General features: G+C 38.9%; 1 protein-coding gene across 1 annotated transcript; it reads left to right on the top strand.

The window, feature by feature from the left end:
- The first annotated feature begins 20929 nt into the window (after positions 1-20929).
- LOC115919758 (probable G-protein coupled receptor Mth-like 3) lies at positions 20930-24635 on the top strand. Its single transcript, XM_030973902.1, has 2 exons — positions 20930-22237; positions 23974-24635. The coding sequence occupies exons 1-2, from the start codon at positions 20930-20932 to the stop codon at positions 24220-24222; spliced, it is 1557 nt and encodes a 518-aa protein (XP_030829762.1). The 3' UTR covers positions 24223-24635.
- Positions 24636-24936: the final 301 nt, after the last annotated feature.

Raw genomic sequence — 24936 nt, 5'->3', positions numbered from 1 at the left:
GACTTGTCCTCCGCCTTCGACACCGTTAATCACACTATCCTTTTGAACACACTTAGTTCACTTGGTGTCAAGGGTGAGGCATACAAATGGTTCGAGTCTTATCTGTCATACCACTCTCAGATCGTTTGTATTAATGGTTGCAAATCAGTTGCTTTGCCTCTCTCTTGTGGAGTACCACAAGGTTCTGTGGGCGGGCCCACTCTTTTCTCAATTTATCTAATTGGATTGCGACAAGTTTTGTTACAACATGGCATAGATTATCATATTTATGCAGACGATATTCAACTTATGATTTCCTTCAATTCAGATCAAGCCGCTGCAGAACGAGCCGTTCATCGCCTTGAATCTTGCATGGCTGATGTTCTTGATTGGTTGCTCGCACATTCCTTGAAATTAAATTTAGACAAATGTGAATTCCTTATATTTGGTTCCAAAGTACAGCTTAGTAAAGTTAATATCAATTGCATTTCATTTTCTGGCCACATAATTCACTTGTCACAAACGTGTCGCAATCTCGGTGTTATGTTTGACTCACATATGACAATGTCTAACCAAGTTCTTAATATTTGTAGATCTGTAAGGTACCACTTGCGTAATATCGGTTTTATTCGTAAAATTTGTCCAAGTCTGCCACCGAAAAATTAGTTCATGCTCTGATTTCCTCCGTCTTGATTTTGCCAATGCCCTCCTAATCAATCTACCCAGAATCTAGTGTCCAAGCTTCAGAAGCTTCAAAACGCTGCAGCTCGTATTGTTTCTCTGACCACCAAGCGTACCCACATTTCCCCAGTTTTGCAGTCGCTACACTGGCTCCCAGTATAAGATCGCATTGTTTTCAAAATTTTGTTGCTCACCTTTCATTGCGTTCACGGCTCTGCTCCTCAATACCTTATCTCTCTAATCAAAACTACACTCCTGCAAGACCTCTACGCTCATCCACTTCCAATTTTCTTGTAACCCCAAAATTACCAAAACGTGGGGGGAAAGATCTTTTGCATACTCTAGTCCTAAATTATGGAATGGCCTTCCTGAAGACATCAAAAAATGTTTATCCTCTGATTCTTTCAAAACTCATCTCAAAACATTTCTTTTCAAGTCTTGATCTTTTTTCCTGTTTACACGCGCCTTGAGCACTCCACAGAGTGGATTTGGCGCGATATAAGTTACATTATTATTATTATTATTATTATTATAATAATACTAATACTAGTACAAAGAATAATGCTAATACTAATAGGTTCCTTTTATCTCGCATTTCAAGACAGGGTAAATTCACACTGCGCTTTACATGAAACAAAATTCTTTAAACATTTCAAACTCATGTCTTCATGCATCAATCAACATACTTTAAATGATTACAAAACAAAGTGCATCTTAAATAAAACAAAAATAAATAAATAGTTAACAATACAGAAAAGATGTAGCTGCTGCAAGCTTAACAACAAACTAATGTATACCAGTCAGTCCTGATATCAGTATTAGTGTAACAATAGTCATATAGTGGGAGCATGAAGTTGAACAATTCATGATTATACATAATTATATATGTTTGTTTGAATAATACTTGTTATAAAGATAGTAGTATGGTACTCTCTGTCACGAATTATTATGTATACTGTTGTATCACATTCATTTTCTATTCTGTTTTAGAATTGGCTTTCACCGTGTGAATGCGGCTAACAATAAACACAATTACAATAATGATGAGGATTATTACTATCATCATCATAATTATTATTATTATTAATATTATAATTGTTATCATTATTATTATTACTATTATTCATCATTATTATGACTTATTAAGTAAGCAAATATCATTCCCCAAAACCTGGGGGGGGGGGGGGGGGGGTGATTGTACATGCCATCCCCCACCTTGTGAGGTGGGGGGGGGGGGGGGGGGGATGCATCCCCCTCATCACCCCCGTTGTCTACACCCTTTCCATACCATCCTGCTTTTATGATCACTACCTTCACCTCTTTTCCTTCCCCGCCCCGTCTCCCTCTTTCTTTTTCTCTCTCTTTGTCTCACCCTCTTACCCATATAACATATACTCTTACCCTCAACCTCAAAATAAATGAAACGACTAATCTAACTTTTGGCCTACCACGTTTTCGCTGACCCTGAACGTGACTTTGGGTAATGATCTTCTCCAGATTGTCACCTTCTCTTCTAGACCTAGCGAGGGATCGGTCGCCCCATTCGAAAAAAAAGTGTGTTTGTGTGTGGGGGGCAAAACGCATTTTTGCCCCCCAAAACGCCCCCCCCCCCCGAAAAAACAGCAGTAAAGGAGTATAAATGGTTTGTATTTTTCAACCAAAAAGAAAATAAAAATGAATAAAACCTGATTTGAATCACATAAAAATTATATTCCATTCAAAGTAAAAGAGAGCAAACAGGAATTAAATTCCCTAAACATTCCGCATGCCCCTATATTTATCAATGAAGGATTTTATAATAGCGATATGCGAATATCGTGGAAATATTATGAGAAGATGGGAAAGCGTGTGTGTTTTTATTATAGGGGCGAGAAGACGTGAGTCCCTGAACAATGGCATACTGATGGGGGGGGGGGGGGGGACAGTTGCCCCCAAATACAATTTAAACATGGTTTATTTCTATTCTTTAATTCAATACCAATGATTTACAAATGTTGCTTAAAATGTCATGATTTGCTGGGATTTTTTTATCAATTTCTTGTGTAAAATATTTTTTTCTCGATGCGTTTGTTGGAAAATTACAAATTCCCGAGTTTACAGTCAGGCAAAAAATATGATTTTTTTTCTTCAAAAGCCTTCATGTCAGGACCTGCAGATAGGAGGGGCTCGGGGCTCGAGCCCCCTCACTTTTTTGAGACGGAATGTTAAAGTGGAAAGGGAAGAAAGAGAGAAAGAAAGAACGAGTGATCTGCCAGTGTCACAAATGAGGTATCAAATATGCTCATCTGACCGTAATTAAATGCCTAACACCCCTGAAGAAGCGGGGGCTCCGCCCCCAGGACACCACCAGGGGCCCGAAGACGGGCCCTTAAATGCTCATCTGACCATGATTAAATGCCCACAACCCCTGATCTTCCGGGGGCTCTGCCCCTGGACTCCACGCCAATTTATCGCTATATACTCTACCTGGTCGTTAATACTCCACTTTAAAAAACGTTCCGCGGGGCCTGCATGTAAAACATGTAAGATTGATGGTGAAAAGGGCGGCGAATTTGTTCATGACCGGGGGGGGGGGGGCGAAGGGGAAAGTGGCGTAATGAGCAAAAACATTATTATTATTGTTATTATTATTATTTTTTTTTTTTTTTGGGGGGGGGGGCAGGAAAAAAATCCGCACCACCACCACTCTTACATGTTACATGCAGGCCTCGCGGAACGTTTTTCAAAGTGGGGGGGGGGGATGTGGGGAGCTAAAGTTTTTACGATCAGGTAGAGCGTAGCAAGAGGACTGTAAATTGACGTGGGGTCTAGAGGTGAAGCCCTGGCGTTGGTGCAGGGGGTGGAGCCCCGTAAGCTCTTGGGTTTTATGCATTTAATTACGGTCAAATGAGCATATTTTGATACCTTATTTGTGACACTAGCATGCAGGTCACTAATTGGAGTTGAGTCCAAGGGGCGGAGTCCCAGAAGCTCAGGGGTTTCTTGTATTACATTACGATCAGATGAGCATCCATGGGCCGCCTTGGGGCTCTTGGTTGGGTCCAGGGGGCAGAGCTCCCGGAAGCTTAGGGAAAATCATGCCATTTCAGCAACAATTGTAAATCATTGATATCGAACTCGAAATAAACCACGTGTGAATTTAATTGGGGGGAGGGGGGGGGGGGGGGGTGGGGGGACAACTGCCCTCCAATTTTTTTCTAAAAATATTTATCGATGGAGCTTTTTATATTTCATTACTTAAGGAATTCCAAAAGTTTGGACCTTCATAATTATATAAATGTTTTTTTTTTTTTTTTTTTTCATCTAAGACGGTACGCAAGAGAGGTACGTAAAAATCGTTCTAATGTCTTATTGGATAATTTTTAACTGAGCTATTTAAATAAAACATTTCTTGAAAAACAGATGGCAACATTTTATTTTTATAATTAACATAAATTGACATATTTGGAAAAATAATAATACTCAGTCATTAGTGAGCACTATTTTTTTTTTGAGGGCCCTCGAAATTTGAAAAATCACACCCTCCCTTGAGCGCCAGAGGGGGGGGGGGGGCCAACTCCAAAAAAAGAGGGTAGAATTAACGTGTTTTTACACGTTTTTGGGGGCCCCCGGTTCCCCCGGGATCCGCCACTGCCAAGGCCATCCAACGTATGTGAAAGTTTATAAAGTGAAATATCGTGGTTAATCGTGTCGAAGGCCTAGGAGAAGTTCAGGAAAATGCCAATGACATGAGAAGATTGTTCGATGGAATGAGCTACCTTCTCAATAAAAGACAATAATGCGTGTACAGTATTAGGATTTTCCCTATAACCATATTGGAGATAAGAAAAAACATTATGACTTAATGAAAAGATACTGTCCGAATATCATTTATTTTTCTAGAATTTTCGAAAAAGAGGATAATAAAGAAATGGGTCGATAATTATTATCATCCATTTCATCACCCTGTGGCCTCGAACAGTCGTTGTTTCTGTGCCGTCTGAACCCACGTCGTAGTTAGCGGGGTCGAGTTTTTTTAATTAAAACTTCGATGCACTAGTGCATTTTAAGGAGGGACAATGGACAATATGGCAGATTTCAAACAAAGCAACAACAAAAAAGAAAAATGGGGAATATCCAATGACGATGTATGCCCAACATGTAATATAAATGAGGATATGAATCACGCATTTATAGAATGCAATCTAATTGAGCCCTTCATTAAGCATATCAAAGAAATATTAAGAGATATATACAAAGTAAGGATACTGACGCTCAATATCCAACACCTACTCAAAATAGATTGTGAAAGTCATTGTATTTTATTCTTTACAATAGCATTTTGGACCATTTATAAATTGATTGTTAAACGAAATATAACTGGGATAGACAAGAGAAAAGTTGCTTCTAAACAAAATCTCCATAGAGAAATTATAAAAAGAATGGAAAGTAAATCAAACTTAAAGATGACCAGAAAGCTTTACCAAAAGAACTGTTGGGTGTTATTTAAGAAAAGAAAAAAAAAGAAAAAAAAAAGAAAGAAAAAAAAAAGAGAGGGAATCAAAACTATCAGTATAATTTGTATGTTAATTATGATTCAATTGCTTTGCAAAGCAAAACTTAATTTCAATTCTTTGTTATGACAATAATAATGTTTTTGCGATTATGTAAATTTGATTTGTAGTATTGTATCTTTGAATGTAACCATGTATATATAATCAATAAATCCTCTGATGAGGCAAAACAACAACAAAAACAACAACAAAAAAGAAAAAGAAAAAAGAAAGAAGAAAAGAAGACAGACCTATATGCGCTGAATTTTGGCGATTCTAACCTGGCCTCAAGCAGCCGTGTCTCGTGCCGTCGAAAACCTGCCTCAATAATTCAACGTTGGAATTTTCAACCACGAGGGAAAAATAATGATAAACGATTTCTTAATCTCTACTGATGAATGATTTTTATTCTCCTTCAAATTAAATAAAAATCAAAGTTCTCTTAAAATCTCAAAATTTATAGATAAAAACTCTCGGTCGCACTGCGAGCTAGCTCAAACAAGAGGGTTAAGCATGGGTTTCGAAGTCAAAACCACAAAAACATGAAGCTAAGGGGAAGATGTGGACACGCAGAAAGCCCAACAGAGCAAATTTGAACTTTGATCTTTATATCACACGCTGATATTCAAATCAAATCCGAAATATATTTTAATTTACAAATCCAAAAGTACAATATATATAGGCCTATATGAATTATAAAACATGGACCTATCCACTTACATAATTAAGTATTGATCTGTTGTTGCCAATTAAACGACTGAAAATAAATCGAATTTATGACCCGTATTATAACTACGGGAAAAATTGTTGTTACTGAATATCAAACTTGCCAGCAGATTTTTCTCTCTGTCATTACCGCGTAAACATGTTTTCGCAAAAGAAACTTACAGCTTTTTAAGGAACATAAAACGATTACATTGTCAATCAATTTTTGATGCATCAAAACGTGCACAGTTCGGGAACGGTATTTGTCTGATCAGGAAATTAAGAGTTTTCGTCAGTTTTGAATGACCATTCTTTCCCCGCAATGTAATTTTGCGCTCCATAGAAGTTGAGGTAAAACTACATATATCAGTTATCGATTTTGTTTCATATTTGTGTCACTGGTCGGAGTTGTGATCAAACTGCGATAATAACAACTTCCGGTAATACCAACCAAACTAATGATACTACGCACATAATATTATTATGGACCTATTATTGACCCTTTGTATCGATTACTTCGGTTTGTTTCGCAAGCAATATGTTAGTTGCTAGGTAACCAGCATTAATATCAAATTTATAAAGTTTTCTATGGCACAGGCGTACCTTTTAGCTTCTTCATTAAAAAGTAAACTTTTCCTTCTTAATCATCGGCAAAGTTAAGATATATTTACTTCTCTCAGTGAATTTAGTTTTATGACTCGTGATGTTCATTCTATTATTTTGTTTTTCTTGAATTATTTAAACCACAGTGGTTTACGTAACCTGAGTATCATCTGACGTTTGCATATTTTTACCATTTTTAATATCGCATTTATGTATTTTTAAAACTTGCTTGTAAATGAAAACAACTCAGCCTTTGGCTGCTATTCATATTTTGTATTATACCATGAATAAACAAATACAGATTTATTATAGCAGTATAGTATTGACAGTTACAGTGTGAATTCATTGTATATAAGCAGAATTGTGTTAACGAAACGCGGTTAAGGTCTGGATGGGTACCGGCCCCTGAAAAGTGATCGGGTTTCTTTTCTGGCATGCTAGCGCGATGCTCTTCCACAGTGATAGACATTAATTAAAAAGTCGATCGCCCACAATTAAGTTACCACTACCGTCATTACGGCTTACTCAATCAAATGTAGTTGTGTCCAAACATTCTTTAAAATAAACAAAGATAAAATTAACTAACAACTATATTGACTTTGGCTCAAAATTTATATCGATCATTCGTAGAAACGAGACTACATCGAGTCTTTATTAGATGCTAGAAGTACTTGTTCTCGATTTAATTTGACGACTTGTATTTTGCACTGTATATTAGAACAAATTAAGTGTCAGTGATATTTGATATTGTCGGCATATTGATTTTGCACCCCTGTTATTGAGTTACGTACGTGACTATATTAAGCATGGACGATAGCATGAGCATGCTTTAGAAAGATAGAGGTAGAGAGAGAGATATATATATATATATATATATATATATATAGAGAGAGAGAGAGAGAGAGAGAGAGAGGGAAAAAGAGAGAGAGAAAGAGAGAGATCCTCATAATTAGGAAAAGATGAAATCGGCCGAGTGACCATGGCTATAGCTTGTGCTTAATGAAATGTCATTGACACTGTAATGCGCCCAAGTTTATTAATAACTCTTCTCCGTTATAAAACTCTCTCCTATTCATTATTCGACTTAGTATTCGCGAGCCCCAATATTATTATTACACAACAGAAAAGTAGTGAGATTTAAACAACCATATTAAATATTTGAATTCCCCTTCAATAATGTCTTTGTTTGTTTTCCTGCGTTAGCATGAAAACAATAAAAAGCTAACACTCACTCATATATGATAAGATTTGAATCTCACTGAACTATGAACATTATTGTTTTTGGCCGTATTAACCCTTCTCCTGCTCCTTCTCCTTATTCTTCTTTTCTCTTTCCTCATTCTCCTCCTCCTCTTCTTTTCATCCTCCTCCTCTTCATCACCTCCTCCTTCTTTTTTCCTTCTCCTTCTTCCTCTTCTTCTTCTTCTTCTTCTTCTTCTTCGATAGTCGATTTAGGCATCTGGGCTATTTTTGAGGAAGTACACGTCAAAACCAGAAGGAACCAATCGCATGTCGCGTTTTATCTTATCTGCACATAACCTGATGTACTGGTTAAATAAAACCACCCGTGTGTTTGTAATCACTTTTGCTTACCTTTTATTCTTCCAGATTTCGTTCCTCTGTCATGCGCGGTGAAGTTGCTTTTCTGCATTATTTGCACTGAGTTTTGTTTGTTTGTTTAGCTTTCTCTCTTCGATGATTGGCTGCAGTGATAGTCTCTGCAATAATTATGACACTTTCATTTTGGCGACAATAAGCCTTGATCTTTCGTCGATTCAACTATAAAGTTATCGCTTTGCTGTCGTGTCAGCTAAATGATCGGGCTCCAATCTCGAACGTTCCAAGTCATTTATTACTCCCATAAGCTCACTTAAAAAAAGAAGAAGATAATTTCGGAAGTCATCGCCGTTCGAAAGTCATACATCTCTTAAGGATCACGGGAACCAATGTGACTGAGTTCACCAGATTTCTTTTAACAAATCCAGTTAATATCTTCAATATTGTTTTGCACGCTCATATATATATTCGTTCAGAGGAACTGATTGGATGTCAATGAATTTGATTAATTGGACCCTGTTCATGAAAGAACATAATCCTGAAATCGTGACTTTAGCTTTCACATCGAAGTCTTCATCACTTAGTCTTTGGCAGCTATACTTTCGCAAATGCTAGTGAAAGCAATTTCGTTTAATCTTTGTTCACCGCCAACACGAAGAAGAAAACGTCATCACGACAAGAAATGTCCAGCTATACTTTCGCAAATACTAGTGAAAGCAATTTCGATTAAACTCTGTTCACCGCCAACACGAAGCAAAAAACATCATTTCGCTAAGAAATGTCCATTTAGACTGTCTTGTTTTTGCTGATTCTCGAAATTATCGAAAGGTAATAATTTCTTCCTTATTTCATACTTATTATGGCCTTCCATTTGAGTTTAGCAACTTTTTAAACTTTAGATTGACATTAATGTAAGTGGTACATATTTGAATTATATTGATTATTATAATTAAGGAATGATCGACAATATCACATTTCTCTGGACAAAGTCAAACATTAATGTGATGATATCAAGACTGCGTGCAAGCATGTCATTTGGTCGATTAAGACATTTCATGGTAAAAAACACTGGAATATTTTAGATGGTCATGATCATGGTGGTAATTTACTATATCATTTATCATCGTTTTCCTTCCAGTTTACCTAAAAAAAGGGACGCTTCCCCAATGATGTCATCACTTACCATCCTTGTTTTCACGAAGTGACAGTAGTGAGGAAAATCGTAACGCAAAGTGAATGCAATTTTTGTTCACTACCGTCACTTCGTGAAAACAGGGACGCATTATGTACTGATGTACTGATGGAAACGTGTTCTAATTGCTCTCGATGCTTTTGGTTATCACTATATACCCTTAAATTTTGCGACATGCCATAATAATGATAAATATTGATATCACTGGTCACCTTGTTTAGGTCAGCCATGGGAATATTTTTTTTTTTTATTAATTTTTTTATTTAAAAAAAAAAAAAAAAAAAAGGGGGGGGGGGGGGGGGGTTTATACACATAAAAATAACAAAGGGGGGGGGGGGGGGTTTAACCCTCCAAATACCCCCCTGCGTACGCGCCTGACTGCATGTATTACGACGTGAGCTCACCAATAATCAATATGCCCTTTAAAGGTACTATGTCCCATTTGCAGGCCAAAAAATGAAAAGGTTGAAGATGAAGGTGAGTTCTTGTCATCCGATTGCATTGTGAAAGAAAAGGTGTGGAATGGATCAGGAAAAGTTGATCATGTAGCATGTAAGTATTGGTGTGTACTGCAAAGTTCTGGAGTCATCAAAATCATAATAAATTGGCCCAGTCTAGGTAAAGTAACAAGCACCGTACACAGAAAGATGTATATGGGACAACACAAATGGTGTCGGGGCTACTAACCTTGATTTCCTAATCTTTCTATGCTCATTACTCAGCCAGTATACATTTTCTACCTAAATTGTTTGGCAAATGACATTCATTTGTAATCTTGAACATTCAGTGTAAGTTTCGTTTGATTCTGTGAGTATTAATTTTCTTCTTTTTTCTTTTTTAAAACCAGAACTCCAACGGTATTTGCAAAAAATACTATTTTAGAACTTCCCTAAAAAAAAAAAAAAAAAAAAGGGGGGGGGGGGGGGGCTCGAAAATGTCTTTAATTGGGAAAATAACGACTATTAGTTGTCGAATCGACTTAAGAGCCAGTAAGTTATAGTCTGATTTTCAGACCATTGTACAGAATGGTCGTATTTTTATGCTGCGCAAAGATTTAATCACTTTGATTTTGGCCATTACAAACAGTGGGTTATTGATGTAGACAAATGCTAATCTACCCTTTACAGCTCATTTTATTTATGTTATTACCATAGAAGTAAAAAAGCAGTCAGTCACTCAATAGTGTCTGACAGTGAGTGAAGCCTACCTAAAAATGCTCCAAAAAATGAATGATTCTAAATACTAAAATAATAATAATAATATTTAGCTTTTATATAGCGCTTGATACAAATGACTTTAAGCGCTTTACAAATATACTATTATCCCGGTCATTGAATCCAGTGCTTGCCCGCACACACTGTGTGCACAATCTCCACTCCCTGGGGAGCACTCCAGCGTTACATGACGCTCAAAAACTGTTTGACCAACAATGACGGTCGCATCCTACCGGGTACCCATTGAACACCTGGGTGGAAAGTAGCAAGTGCAGGTTAATATCTTGCCTAAGGATCTAAGTGCCGTGTCGGGATTCGAACCCTCGACCTTCGCATCCCCAGTCAAGCGCCTTAAACCACTCGACCACGACATTCCCACACTTTGCTTTCTCATAATACACTTAACTACACTATACACCATTACTTATGTAGCCTTTCCCTACCTATGCCCAGGGGCGTTGCTACGGGGGGGGGGGACCTGGATTTAGACAAGGGTTAAGAGTCGAGAACGATACAACGGATCGTCTTTCTTCTCTTATAGTTTAATGAAATGTCAAAGCTGGGAGGAGAAAAACTAGATTCAGACAGGGATTAAGAGTCGAGAACGGTACAACGAATCGTCTTCTTTCTCTAATAAATAAAATGAAACTTCAAAGCTTCCACGCTTCGCGCGGGAGGGGTGAAACTGAATTCGGACAAGGGTTAAGAATCGAGAACGTTCAACGAATTGTCTTATTCTCTAATAGTTTCATGAAACGTCAAAGCTTCCACACTTTGCGTGGGAGGGGGGGGGGAACTGAATTCAGACAAGGATGAAGAGTCCGAACGGTACACCGAATCGTCTTCTTAATTTCTCTATTAGTTTAACGAAACGTCAAAGCTTCCGCGCTTCACCAACTCCCCTAGGGAGCGTGCTTCGCGCGCTTTGTAAATAATTCGCACGCTTTTCGTGCTTACTACCGCCCCTAAAATAAAATACTATCTACGCGCTTGCTATAATTCGTATAATACTAATACTATAGTCAACTTAATATGATGTCAGCGAAAGAAAATAGAGGTTTAAAATTTGCAATCACAAGATTCGAACCCGAGATTTTTGGGGCACTGGCGCCGCACTCTTTCCAGTCACGCCACACCGATTGATTGCTCAAACAGGTTGCACATTTAAAGGGAAGTCCACCCTGAAATTAAGTTAGTTTTAATAGGAGTAGAAAAATGAGAGAAACAAGTCAGTGAAAGTTTGAGCAAATTCCGATTAAAAATAAGGAAGTTAGGATTTTTGAAGTTGTGATCAATCAAACACAAATTGGCAACTCTATGACGTATCATGCGAGCTCAACTTCCATTTGCTCAGTACTAAAAAAATCTAAAATTTTCATTTTCCCTCAAGAAAAATTTCAACCATACATGCACCCTAAATATAATAACTGCAAATATGTTTCTATACTCCCCCTGCAAGGAACAAATATATATTCCGTCATCAATAACGAAGAAAACATGATTTTATGGAATATTATGCACAAAGCAAATGAAGGAGAGCTCGTATAATAAGTCACAGAGTTGCCAATTTGTATTTGATTGATCACAACTTCAATAATTCATAACTTTCTTATTTTCATTCAGAAGTTGCTCAAACTTTCACTCACCTGATTTTCTTATTATTCTGCCTCTATCGAAACAAACTTATTTTGGGGGTGGACTTTCCCTTTAAATATATAGCTTCGATGTTGACTAGTCTTGACGAAATAAACCGTATAATCTGTGTAGCCCCCCGGCTCCGGGTTTATAGCGTTAAATTTATAAACATTGGGACATTGGCATTGAGTATATTTGTCGGTAATTGGTGGCTAGTTTTGTCGGTAATCGGTGGCCTCTACACCCCCCCCCCCCAACAGAAAAAGGTCTAGCGACGCCCCGGTCACGCCCTCTATTGAGAAATTACCATACACAAGAAAACATAGAAAAAGATATGAAAAAGAATACTACAAACGTCACTTACAGGTTTCAAAAACAATTTAGGAGCTGTAGAGGAGTCTTCTCCTGGCTTGCTTGCCCTGATTTCCAAGATGGCACCAAAATAAAATCAATGCTGCGCATCCTAGCTTAGCTACGGAAGCTTATAAGTGCCAACCAGATGACGAGATAAGAAGACGGGAAGACGGGTTAAATGACGAGAAGTCGAGTTGTTCGAACTCGGCAAGTCTACTTGTTTAGGACAAGAAGACAAGATGACGAGTTGTTGAAACTCGGAAAGTCGGCTTGTTTGGGAAAGGAATACAAGATGACGAGTTGTTGAAGCTCGGCAGGTCGACTTGTATGGGACAAGAAGACAAGATGACGAGTTGTTGAAACTCGACAAGTCGACATGTTTGGGACAAGAAGACAAGACAACGAGTTGTTGAAACTCGGCAAGTCGGCTTGTTTGAGACAAGAAGACAAGATGACGAGTCGTTGAATCTCGACAAGTCGACTTATTTGGACAAGAAGACAAGATGACGAGTTGTTGAAACTCGGCAAGTCTACTAGTCTGGGACAAGAAGACAAGATGGCGAGTTGTTGAAACTCGGCAAGTCGACTTGTATGGGACAAGAAGACAAGATGACGAGTTGTTGAAACTCGACAAGTCGACTTATTTGGACAAGAAGACAAGATGACGAGTTGGTCAAACTCGAAAGGTCGGCTTGTTTGATTGATTGATTTATTTGAATGTTGCTGTGTGTTTAGTCCTGCTATAAGTATATCGTAAATTTCCATTATACTGTATGTATAAATGATGTAAAGCTTATTTGAAAATAATGTTATGGAAAATGCGCCATAACTGCATTATCATTATCATCATCATCAACTTCAGGTGGCGCTGTAAAGCGCTGCTGTGGTCTTCACGAGAGCACGCCATGCAACTCTTTCACCTGCCATTTGTGTTGCACCTTTCATTCCTTGTCCAGAAACTTCCTTGATATCATCAGTCCAAGATATTGGTGGACGACCTCTATCCCGTTTTCCTTCGACTGCTCCTTGCAGTATTTGCTTCTCAACACCTTCAGATCTCCTAACAATGTGCCCAAAATAGTTTAGTTTTCTTTCCATGATTCCCCTTCTGATGGTCAAGTCTGTTCCAATCTTTTCCAGGACCCACACATTTGTCTTTTTATCTTTCCATGACACTTGCAACAGCCTCCTGTAGCACCACATTTCAAAGGTTTTAACTCTCTTTCTGTCATTCTTTGTCATGGCCTAGGACTCACTCCCGTAAGTCGCAATAGAGAAAGAAGTTGCTTGAAGCAGACGAACCTTCACACTGAGAGATAGGCCTCGGCTCTTCCAGATGTGAGACATATTCTGTACTGTTGATCTCGCCATTGCCATCCTTCTCCTTATCTCTGTGGTACTCTCTCCTTTGTTAGTGATGATTGAACCCAAGTACTCAAACCGATTTACCACTTCAATCTTATTTCCAGCTACGGTGAAGTCAGTGTTATTATCATCTCTATCGACAACCATAATTTTTGTATTTTTCGTGTTTAGAAGAAGGTCTTTCTCTTCACTTGCCTGTTTGATGCGATTCAACAAATCCATCAGCTCTTCTCTGCTGCTGCAAACGAGAGTAGTGTCGTCAGCATACCTTAGGTTCGTGATCTTTTTACCTCCAAACTGGACTCCCCTATTGAATCCTTCCAGAGCATTTCTCATAATGTCCTCAGAATAAATGTTAAAAAGGTTCGGAGACAGTATGCATCCTTGACGTACTCCCCTACCAATTCCAAACCACTCAGTATTGGCGGTACTGATTCTCACTGTTGCTTCTTGGTCATGATAGAGTTTTTTGATCAGTTCGATGATGTGACTTGGGAACCCCATCTTTGCCATTGTATTCCACGATTAAGAGTGGCTCACACAGTCAAATGCTTTGCTATAATCTATAAAGCACAAATAGAGGGGATGTCTGTGTTCTCTGCATTTCTCTTTTATGTTTCTGATGTTGACGATCTGTTCTCTTGTCCCTCTACCTTCACGGAACCCTGCTTGCTCATCTGAGATCTCGGCTTGCAGTTTGATTTTCATTCTTCTGCTAATCACCTTCAGAAGTATTTTGCTTGCATGACAAACCAAGCTGATCTTTTGGTAACTTGCACATTCTTTCAGATCTCCCTTCTTTGGCAATAATATAAAAACAGCTCCACACCAGTCCTTAGGCCACTCCCTACTTTTTCAGATATTGCAACAGAGACGCCACATCAGGTCATTTCCTTCTTCACCTGTAGCCTTCCAGAAGTCAAGTTGTCAAAGCCAGGGGATTTGCCATCCTTCAGTTGTGTCATTACAAGCTCCACTTCTGATCTTAATGGAGGGGGCTCCATTTCATCACTTTCCTCCCACTGAGTGTCAACTTGTTCCTGTGCAGCAAACAGCTTGGTTCTATACTGCACCCATCTTTCCTTGATGTCTTCATTTTCCGTCAATATTTTATCATTATGTCATCATTTTATGTCATCATTAATTACATCCAGTCTTAGGATTCTTTTCTTTGTGATTTCTTTCACAATTGCAAATGCTGACTTGGAGTTGTTCTTGTGACGCTCTAGGTCTTCACACTTCCCCTCGATGTATTTCCTTTTGTCCTCCTTCAAACTACTTGTAACTGCCTTGTTGAGTCTCGACCATTCTCTTCTATTGTGTTTTGCTTTTGCTCTCTTCCTGTCACCAGCAATGTCGAAAGTCTGATTTGAGATTCATGGTTGTTTCCGCTTCCTTTTCTTTGGGATGTGGTTCTTTGTTGCATTTTCAACTGTTTCTTTCATGTCTTCCCACAGCTCATTCGGTGTTTGCTCTGCTTCATCGTTTCTCAACAGCAGCTCAAACTTTTTCTACACTTCCACTGAAAATTGAGAAGGGATATTTTCAACATCCTACCTTGTGGGAGCTGAATCACATTTCTGAGCTTTCAGTCTTAGTCTCAGTTTAGCCACAAGCAGCTGATGATCGCTGCCACAGTCAGCACTTGGTCTTGTCTTGACGTTCTGTAGTGAAGTCCGCCACCTCTTCTTGACCATGATGTAGTCTATCTGGTTTCTGGCTCTGTCTCCCGGACTCATCCACGTCCACAGTCTTCTGGAGTGATGCTCAAACCACGTGTTAACAATGATGAAGTTGTTCGCTACACAAAATTCTTCCAGTCGATCACCTCTTTCATTTCTGATGCCAAGACCATAATTGCCAATGTAATCAGATTTTCCCACCTTTTACCAATCTTGGCATTCCAGTCACCCAATATTATGAGGAAATCTTTCCTAGGAATGCTGTCTACGACATCTTGTACCATCTCGTAGAAATCAGAGATATATTTCTCCGGTGCATCTGCTGTTGGTGCATATACCTGAATTATGGAGATATTCATAGGATGCCCTTGTAATCGCACAGTCATAATTCTCTCGTTGATCGGGTTGTATCCCAAGACACATTTAGCTGTAGCCTTCTCTATGATGAATCCCACACCCCTTCGCTTCCTTCCACTTTCTTTCCCCGAAAAGATGATTGTATTTCCTACGTCTGATGTAAATCTGCCTTGTCCAAGCCACCATGATTAAGATATTCCCAAAACTTTAATATTATTTAAAGCCATCTCCTTCTCAACCATTTTGACCTTCCCATCAGACATACCACGCACGTTCCACGTGGCTACATTGATTGGTTTCCTTAGAGGGGTGCTGTTTCTTTCCACCATGGGACCTTTATGAACAGAACCTCCTACAGGAGGCTTCGATCCTGATCCGTCATCACCCGCAAGCGTACTACGAGCAGTACCTCTCTCTATTCCTTAGTAGCTCTTGACGTATCTTCCGGCCTGCGGGTTCCACCTTTCGATACCCACTTAATTTGTTGATTTTGTACTCTCATGATGACAAACGCGACCAATTAATAATGGTGGGCAGTCAGATCCTTCCATCGCAGTACAGAAGCCATAAGCGTTCATGCCAACCTGCCCTCTGCTCCCCCGTAGCCGCCGTTGTCCAAGGTTTGGATCCTCCGCCAACTACAAGTTCTGCATCACTGCTGCCCGGTGCAGGACGGTGTTTATTTGAAGGCGACCTTACCCGCCTTGTCATGTTCTCGTCATAGAATTATGAGAGTTTTCAAGAGATAACAGCTCCACCTATTAGCTCCTCTCCTCTGTTAAGAACAACGGGATCAGACAAGCACCCCGCTGGAACCCAGCCAGTATTTCTACGGTCTCGGGGCTATTATCATCAACTCTGCATTATCATCAACTTTAAATTTTAGGATGGGTTTGACCCGGCCCCTCCACTCTGGGGTCGGGGGGACGGCATGCGTTTTCCTAAAATCTCCTGTAAAAGGGTACTTTTTTGCCGACAAAATCTTGCCCAAGAATTGTATAACAAAAAGAGGGGTTTTGATTTTTCACCCGGAGATTTCTTTTAAAAAGTTTGTGTTTTTCCCTTTTTTAAAAATAAAATTGGACTCCTGAGAAATGAAAGGCAACTAGTTTTTCATTAATACCAACTCAGCATAACTATCGGCTATTTTAGCTCCAATCTATGTTTCAAAAGTTGTCAGCTAAACCCACAGGGTGCTGACAGTAATAGACCTGTTTACAAAGTGATTTATATACAGTAGGTTTGCGGGTGCACCATGTGTGTGTGAGAGAGAGAGAGAGGGTTGAGGAGTCCTGAAAAGGACTCTGACTCAGTAATCTTTCTTGGGGGTGTGGTAGTCCTGTAAAGGACTGTTTGTTATCTTTCTTAGCATATAGTTCTAAGGAGAACTAGAGCGCTTGGGGAGGATGAGTGGCTCGACGTTTCGAACAGGTTGACTATCCGTCTCTCTCTCTCTCTCTCTCTCTCTCACATGGTGCACCCGCAAACCTACTGTATATCTACATCACCATGCAAGCCGACACTTACAAGCAGCATCTAAAGTGATTCATATTTAAGATGTTTCTTTCCTGTAGACCTCGTGACAATGTATGCCGTTAACCTGTTATTTGAAGAGTAAAAGACAGTACCTGGAATCCAGTTTGTATACATTCAACAACCCGTCATCTTGTCTTCATGTCTCAAACAAGTCGACTTACCGAGTTCCAACAACACGTCTTCTCGTCATTTTGCCTCGTCTTCCTGTCTTCTCATCTCATCATCTGGTTGGCCATTATAAACTTCCGTACTTAGCTCCTCTCACATGCACTCAGCATAAAGGTCCTGCCCTGACCAGTGCTGAAGTCGTTCTCCCATGCAACTATAGGGACTTTCAGATTTGCACGACGAGAACGTGGATTGTCACGTGTGACATCTTTGTAAGGCATTGTGATGTCCTTTTAAGGCACTGACAGTGCTCCTTGCCTAAGGTACCCGTGAAAAACACACACCACACACATATCTCTCACATTATAAACTTGCACTCTAGCTTGAGAGCCTATGGCACCCTGTCTAAAAATGTAAGCACCGTGCACGGGTCGAATCTGGGACCTCTCATTTGAAAGTCAAGGGCTTTTACCAATATTCCACGGTGTTCCCACATAAGAAGAAGAAGAAGGAGGAGGAGGAAGACGAAAGAAGAAGGAGGAGGAAGAAGGAAGAAGAAGGCGAAAGAAGAAGAATGAAGAAGAAGAAGTAGAAAGAAGAAAAGGAAGAAGTAAGAAAAAGAAGGAGGAGGAAGAAAAGAACAATCTTTACGTATTTTTGTTACTTGATATCCAAAGCAATTCAACTTTGTAACGACATTCGTTAAAATGGCATGGGCATAATCATCCTATGTCATATTAGCTCTTACATCGCAGTAGAATATTATTTGTATAGGTTCTGCGCTTTATACATGTGCTATAACTATGATAATTATAATTGCTCTTTATAATTTGTTCATACTATAGATTTCATGCAATGGATCACTTAGTGTTCTTGCTGCTTCTCAGCGTACCATTCACGATTGATAGAAGAATGGTAAACGCGAATGTCACTAATTTCACAGGTAAGATATTTAAATAGAGTGGCGTACCCAGTAGCGTACGCAGGATTTTTTAAAGGGGGGGGGGGGGGTAACATTTTTAAATCGGGCCGAAAATTTCGCAACGACTCAGCCAGCCGCTGAATAAGCGGGGGGGGGGGGGGGGGGGGAAGGGTAAGAGGACACTTTTATTTTATTTTTTTGGTCTCGAAATTTGAAAATTTGACATTTTGTTCCGTTGGGGGGGGGGGGGAGGGTAAGGTCAGCTTTTTTAGGTAAGCCATTGGCATAATTAAAAAAAAAATAAATAAATAAAAGGGTCACAAGGGGGGGGGGTTGCTCAAAAATACACACATAAAAAAACTGAAGGGGGGAGGGTTCACCCCCCCTGCGTAGGCCCCTGGGCGTACCTGACTAGCACCCGGTTAGCACTTACAAAAATAGCGACAACGGCTCAAACAATGCACTTATCTTAACAATTTATTGAAACATACTTGAATAATTTTTTAGGGAAATTTAGATAAACAAGAATGTGGCTAGGCCTATGTTCGACTTATAAATGGCAGAATTCTTCGGAGCCTATAACGACCCCCATAAAATAATTATGAAAGTGTGTTTTTTGAAACATATTTCTTTTAATCGTGAATATGAGAGGGTAACATTTCGTGTTAGCGCTTATCTATTTCAAGTATGATATATCTTAACATTCTGGAATGATCATATACACATTCGTATATAATGATAAGCAAGTGCAGTATTTCATTAAAAAGTATGAGGACAAAACTTATCTACGGATAAATGTGGGAGCTAGCTGGAACAGTGAAACTCGTTCCCATATCAGATCCAAGGTTAATAGGGCTGGAAAAGGGTAACATTTATATGCGTACATGTACTATGAAATAAAAGTTAAAAAAGATAAACAATTGAGAGTTTGTCGGGGAAACATCCAAAATTCTGCCCCTCCCCTTGCCCACAACTGACTCGGTTTTCAAGGAGTTAGCGCTGCATGGTATTACTCCTTGATATTTTGATACTGGATCCTTACAGATTGAGCAAGATCGACCCCATATAGACCTATTTCACATGTTTTGCCCACCGCCCCGGCAATATACAGCAAAATTCGATCGATGCTTCCCAATGCCGCCAGGCCATTAAATAAAAAACAAAACATGAAGTAAAAAGCTTTATTTCGTTCAACTAAAACATCCTCGCATTCCAAAGTTTGCTGTAAATCGTAATTTTATTTAGAAAGACAAATCACACATTTTCCCTCCTCTCAAGAACGCTAATTTAACTTTAAATCGGAAAGCACACAATATTGCCCATTTTTATTATGTATATAATCTGTGTTCTTAATTTATATACAAATATTTATAAACAGATAAATAATTGTGATTAATCTTTTCTATAAAACAGAATCGGTGACATGTAATGACGGACATCAATCCAATGTTCTTGACCCAACCTGCCCAGAGCCGCTTCGTATTAATTCTTTCTCTTGCGCAATTCAGTGGCGTGGACGACCGTGTAAATGTGACTCACAGTGCGCTCGAAACAATGACTGTTGCCAGCATGCTGAAGAGATGTCTGCCGCAGGAACATTGGAAGCAACATATATATACCCTAATCCTGACGTTCTACCTGAGAAGATGGCTTGGGAAGATCATTATCTCCCATATATGTCATGTGTTACCATATCTGGTACAAATTATGCTGTACTGGGAAATGAAACGCTCTACAAGTCATACCATCTTATTTCCAAGTGCCCTGCCCATGTCCTAGATGATAGTATAGTTCGTCACTTGTGTGAGAACCCACCAACTTCCCAGCAAATATTCCAAACTCCTATCGCTGTTGAAAGCATTGGCAATTTCAAGAACATATACTGCGCATTTTGTCATGGAATTTCAATCATTAGCATTCAGCCATGGCAGTGGAATTGGCAATGTGATGACAGTGGTGTAAAACCTGAAAATAGTGGAAGTAGCTCAGTTATTGCAAGAGAACCAACAGTTCAAGTATTAGTTGCCCAATACTGTTCTCGTGTACTTGAACCCCCATCTGATATACCCAATGACATCTTACCTCGGCCTTGTTTCCTCGTCGATGTGACCTCATGTTCCATAGAACATATGAAGTGTCCATCTTTTCTTGCACCTGTAGAACATAATGGGACCATTTACCAAAATATAAACTGTGCGTATTGTAACGGAATAGATGTGTGTGGAAACTATCTTGAATTGTGCAAATCGGTTGAGTTTAAACAAGAGGTACAGACGGGTATTCCTTCATTTGCCCAATACTTTAACTTCATTGACAACGACCAAGAGTTGGTTGCTTCGTCATGCGCTACAAATGAAGCCTTTGACCCACTCACTAGCACATGTCAACTGCTCTATTGCTTCTCTGGATTTGAATATAACATCACAACAGAAGAATGCGAACAAGTACCGGTAGAAGAAAAGGGAAGACTCTGCCTGTCGTTCTATTCTAGTCTTACAGAGATGAATATGACGTCATCGGACACTGAATACCTATCAGCAGCGGTGAACAATTTGATCATTGAATTATCGTTGGACGTACTGACATTCTCTGCTGTTGTATCACTGCCTGAATTGTCCTGTATCCCTGCCAAGGCTCAGATAGATGACTGTGATGAAACTCCTTATCGTTCAATTTGTCAAGTGTGCTTCGATACCGAGATGAACTTTACTGCCCTGCCTCTATCTCCTATGGAATTCGATCAGGGTACCTTGGATACATTAACCAATATAACGTCCTGTCTATACATGCCTTCATTCGGAAACCTTTCAATGGTAGAACTGTTGATTGATGTTCCTGCAGGATGGAGCTGTGAGTCCCATGATTCCTGGACATTTTCAGATTACAACAAAACCTCCGTGCAACCGTTCCGAGTTAACTTTACTAGAGAAAGGGAGGAATATATTCTGAGTGTTTTCAGCATAGGTGACATTTGTGCAAACAGTACCAGACTTGTATGTGACAAATATGTCAGTTTAGAGGCTAGCAAGTTTGAGTTTGTGACAAACCACTCAAAAGTATCGCTCCATATCACTGGTATGGACAATGTCCTTTTACATGATCAGTTTCAGATAAATCCAGATGGCTCCGCTGTTTATTGCCTAGAAGAAGCTGTATCTGAAGGCCGTAACTTACCTGCTGGTCTAGACATCATGAACATAGTAGGAACTGTCCTGTCAATTATGTCACTACTAATCGTCATAACTACATACTTAATTTTTCCTAAGCTTCGTAATGTGGCTGGGAAATCAGTTCTAACTCTATCTGTTACTCTCCTATTAACATTTCTATTGATTTTCGTGGGTGGAGTGAGTACCCGACATGATGGCCTATGTAAAGCATTGGCAGTCATAACTCATTTCTTCTGGCTCTCCATTTTTTTCTGGATGAATGCCCTTGCCATAGATCTGAATCGGACCTTTGGCTCCCATGCTAAATTTCGTGTCGGCAACAAATCTCAAATTGTCTACATCTGGTACTCCTTGTATGCTTGGGGCATACCAGCATTGATCGTAGGTGCTTGTCTGGTTATTGACCTGTGCGACTGCACCAATCTGCACTTGAACTACGGCAATGATGGGCTATGCTGGTTGTCTAGCGGGAATGTGAATCTGTTTGCCTTTGGTGTACCTCTTGCAGCACTTCTGTTCCTGAACGCGATCCTGTTCACAGACACAGTGGTCGGGATTAGACTTACCAAAAAGGCCGCAGAGAAAGCATTAAAGGAGCGACCAGCCCTGGCCAAAGCTAAAGAAGAGTTGTCTCTTTATATCAAGGTCAGTATGAAGATATGTCCCACAAGAATGCGCTAGGTATCTTGATGGACGGGGGGGGGGGGGGGGGGGGAGTACTTAATAGAAATAAATAAATACTAAATAAAAATACCTGGCCCGGGATTCAATTCAATACTGTTGTTAGAAATGGGAGTATTTTACTAAGTTCTTGGCTTAGAAAAAAATACTTGGTCAACTTTGGCATTTAGTTGAGGCTTTTGGCAAAGTATTTTAACGCAAGTTTAAGACAGGTCCCGAACAGACTTAAGCCAATTGTTTAATGCGACACGTTTATTTTTGATAATTTTTGATTGACTATGTGACGTCACAATGCTTATCAGTTAGTATTTTGCCTTAAAGTCGACTTGCTCAAGTAAAATGAAAAGATATGATCTGAATACGAGTTGAGACATATAACTTAGCCAAGTCAAATTTTAAGTAATATACTCAATGCGTTTAAACACTAATTAGTATTCAAAACTTGAATCATCTTTTATTTTGATTAGCCAATTTTTGCTTTAAGACTAGCCGACACGCTGTTGGATTGGAAAGCCTCTATGAATTTATATATTGATTTTTTTCAATCCTTTAAATTCCACCGTAGTTCAATTTCATGTATAATAATAATAACATTGGCTTTTTTCATGGTATATCAGATATATTTCATTCAGCTAGCATGAATATTACACTCGTCTTCGAATCGTGCAATATTCGCGAGCTGGATGCAATATACATGTATCTGATATACCACTCAAGGGCAGCCAATATCATATAAATGGTTTCCTATTCAAAACTTTTTTCTCACTTTTTGTTAGAAATAACTGGTTAATACCTGTAATTAAAGGGAACCAAAACCTCCATTCTAAGTTACTTTTATTGTAAAGTTTAAGATATTTGAAAAATATCAGTGAAAATTTGAACAAAATCGGGCAAGGAATAAGGAAGTTAGAGCTTTTTGAAATGACTAGTCACTAGAGGGCGGTATTCAATTTGATGACATCATCTGTGGACAACTCTGCATGCCTTTTGTACATCAAATTTCATGTTTTTCCTTCTTTCTTGTGATTGAGATAATCTACTCCCCTGAAAGCAAGATATAGAATGCAAGATGATATTCTACTTCACATGTTATGAAGTCGGATCAAGAACACAAATAAATACGAAGAAAACGAAAAAATTGTGAAATTTTATGTACAAAAGGCATGGAGAGGTGTCCACAGATGATGTCATCAAATTGAATACCGCCCTCTTGTGACTAGTCATTTAAAAAAGCTCTAACTTCCTTATTCCTTGCCCGATTTTGTTCAAATTTTCACTGATTTTATTCAAATCTTTTAAACTTTACAATAAAAGTGACTTAGTATGCAGGTTTTGGTTCCCTTTAAATCAAATTATCTGATCTTGAACGAGATCAAATTATGATTTTGATGATGAGAATAAAACTTAATAAATTTATGATGATGATAGTAATACACTTAACAATAACAATTGTTATAGTGGAGGTATAAGTAGCAGAAGAAATAGTAGTAGTAATATAAAAATGATGACAATAATGATTATAATAATAATGATAATTAACAACAGGAATATTAATGCTTTTTTATATTAAAACTATACCCATGCCCGTTAATGTTTACAGAACATTAACTGAATAAAGATTTCGATTCAATTATTTGTCATTCTTTCAAGGCTCCATTGGACGATATCACATTTTTGAAAATGATTTTTCCCCCTTATAGTTGTCTGGTGTCATGGGTTTTACATGGATTTTGGCTTTCGTCTGTGAATATGCCAACATCCCAGAGCTTTGGTATGTCTTCACTGCTATCAATTCCTTGCAAGGAGTCTTCATTCTTCTCGCTTTTGGCTTCAACAAGCGTATTATCGCTATGTGGAAGGGCAAACTGGGAGTCAGGCGTGATGATGTCACCTCCAGCACTGCTGATACAAAGAGCACCAGTACCGGCAATACCATGGTTGAGAAGTAAAACATGGATCCTGCAGCAAGTCAAATCAAATGTTAAAGATGTAAAGCTCCGCTACCGCTGTTATGGTCTCTAACATTGTTTCTGTGCTATATGACTATCAATACATATTAACATAACCTTTCCTAAATTGATCCTGCTTGTTTCTTTTTTTCATCATGGGTAACATGAAATCAAGCTCAAACAATAATATTACGTCTTTGAAGTCGATGAGAGGCCCGCCCACTATCTAGTAGATCTGTAAAAGACGTGCTAAACTTAGAAAGGGTTTACCAACAGGTTTCATATTCTGTGTGTGTGATCATATAAGTGAGAGAGTAGTCTTAAAGTTACTATGTCCCATTTACAGGCCAAAAAATGAAAAAGTTAAATTCCAACTACATTTGAAAGATAATACTTATTTAGAACTTCCCTAAAAAAGGTGGGGCTTGAAAATGTCTTCAAGTGGGAAAATAATGACTATTAGTTGTCAAATCGACTTTAGGGCGATAGAACCCAAAAGTAATAGTCTTGAATTTCAGATAATTGTACCGAATGGTCATACGTTTTATGCTGCGTAAAGATTCAATCAGTTCAATCTTGGCCATCACAAGAAGTGGGTTATTGATGTAGACAAATGCTCATGTACCCTTTACAACTCTTTTCTTGTATGTTATTACCAAATAAGAAAAAAAGCCTGTCAGTCACTCAATAGTGCCTGACAGTGAAGTCTAGCAA

This window comes from Strongylocentrotus purpuratus, unplaced genomic scaffold, assembly GCF_000002235.5.
Source record: "Strongylocentrotus purpuratus isolate Spur 01 unplaced genomic scaffold, Spur_5.0 spur5_scaffold_7, whole genome shotgun sequence".
In the NCBI taxonomy this organism is placed as follows: domain Eukaryota; kingdom Metazoa; phylum Echinodermata; class Echinoidea; order Camarodonta; family Strongylocentrotidae; genus Strongylocentrotus; species Strongylocentrotus purpuratus.
Note: the sequence above shows the minus strand (reverse complement) of the source record. Positions and strands in the feature narration are given on the sequence as shown.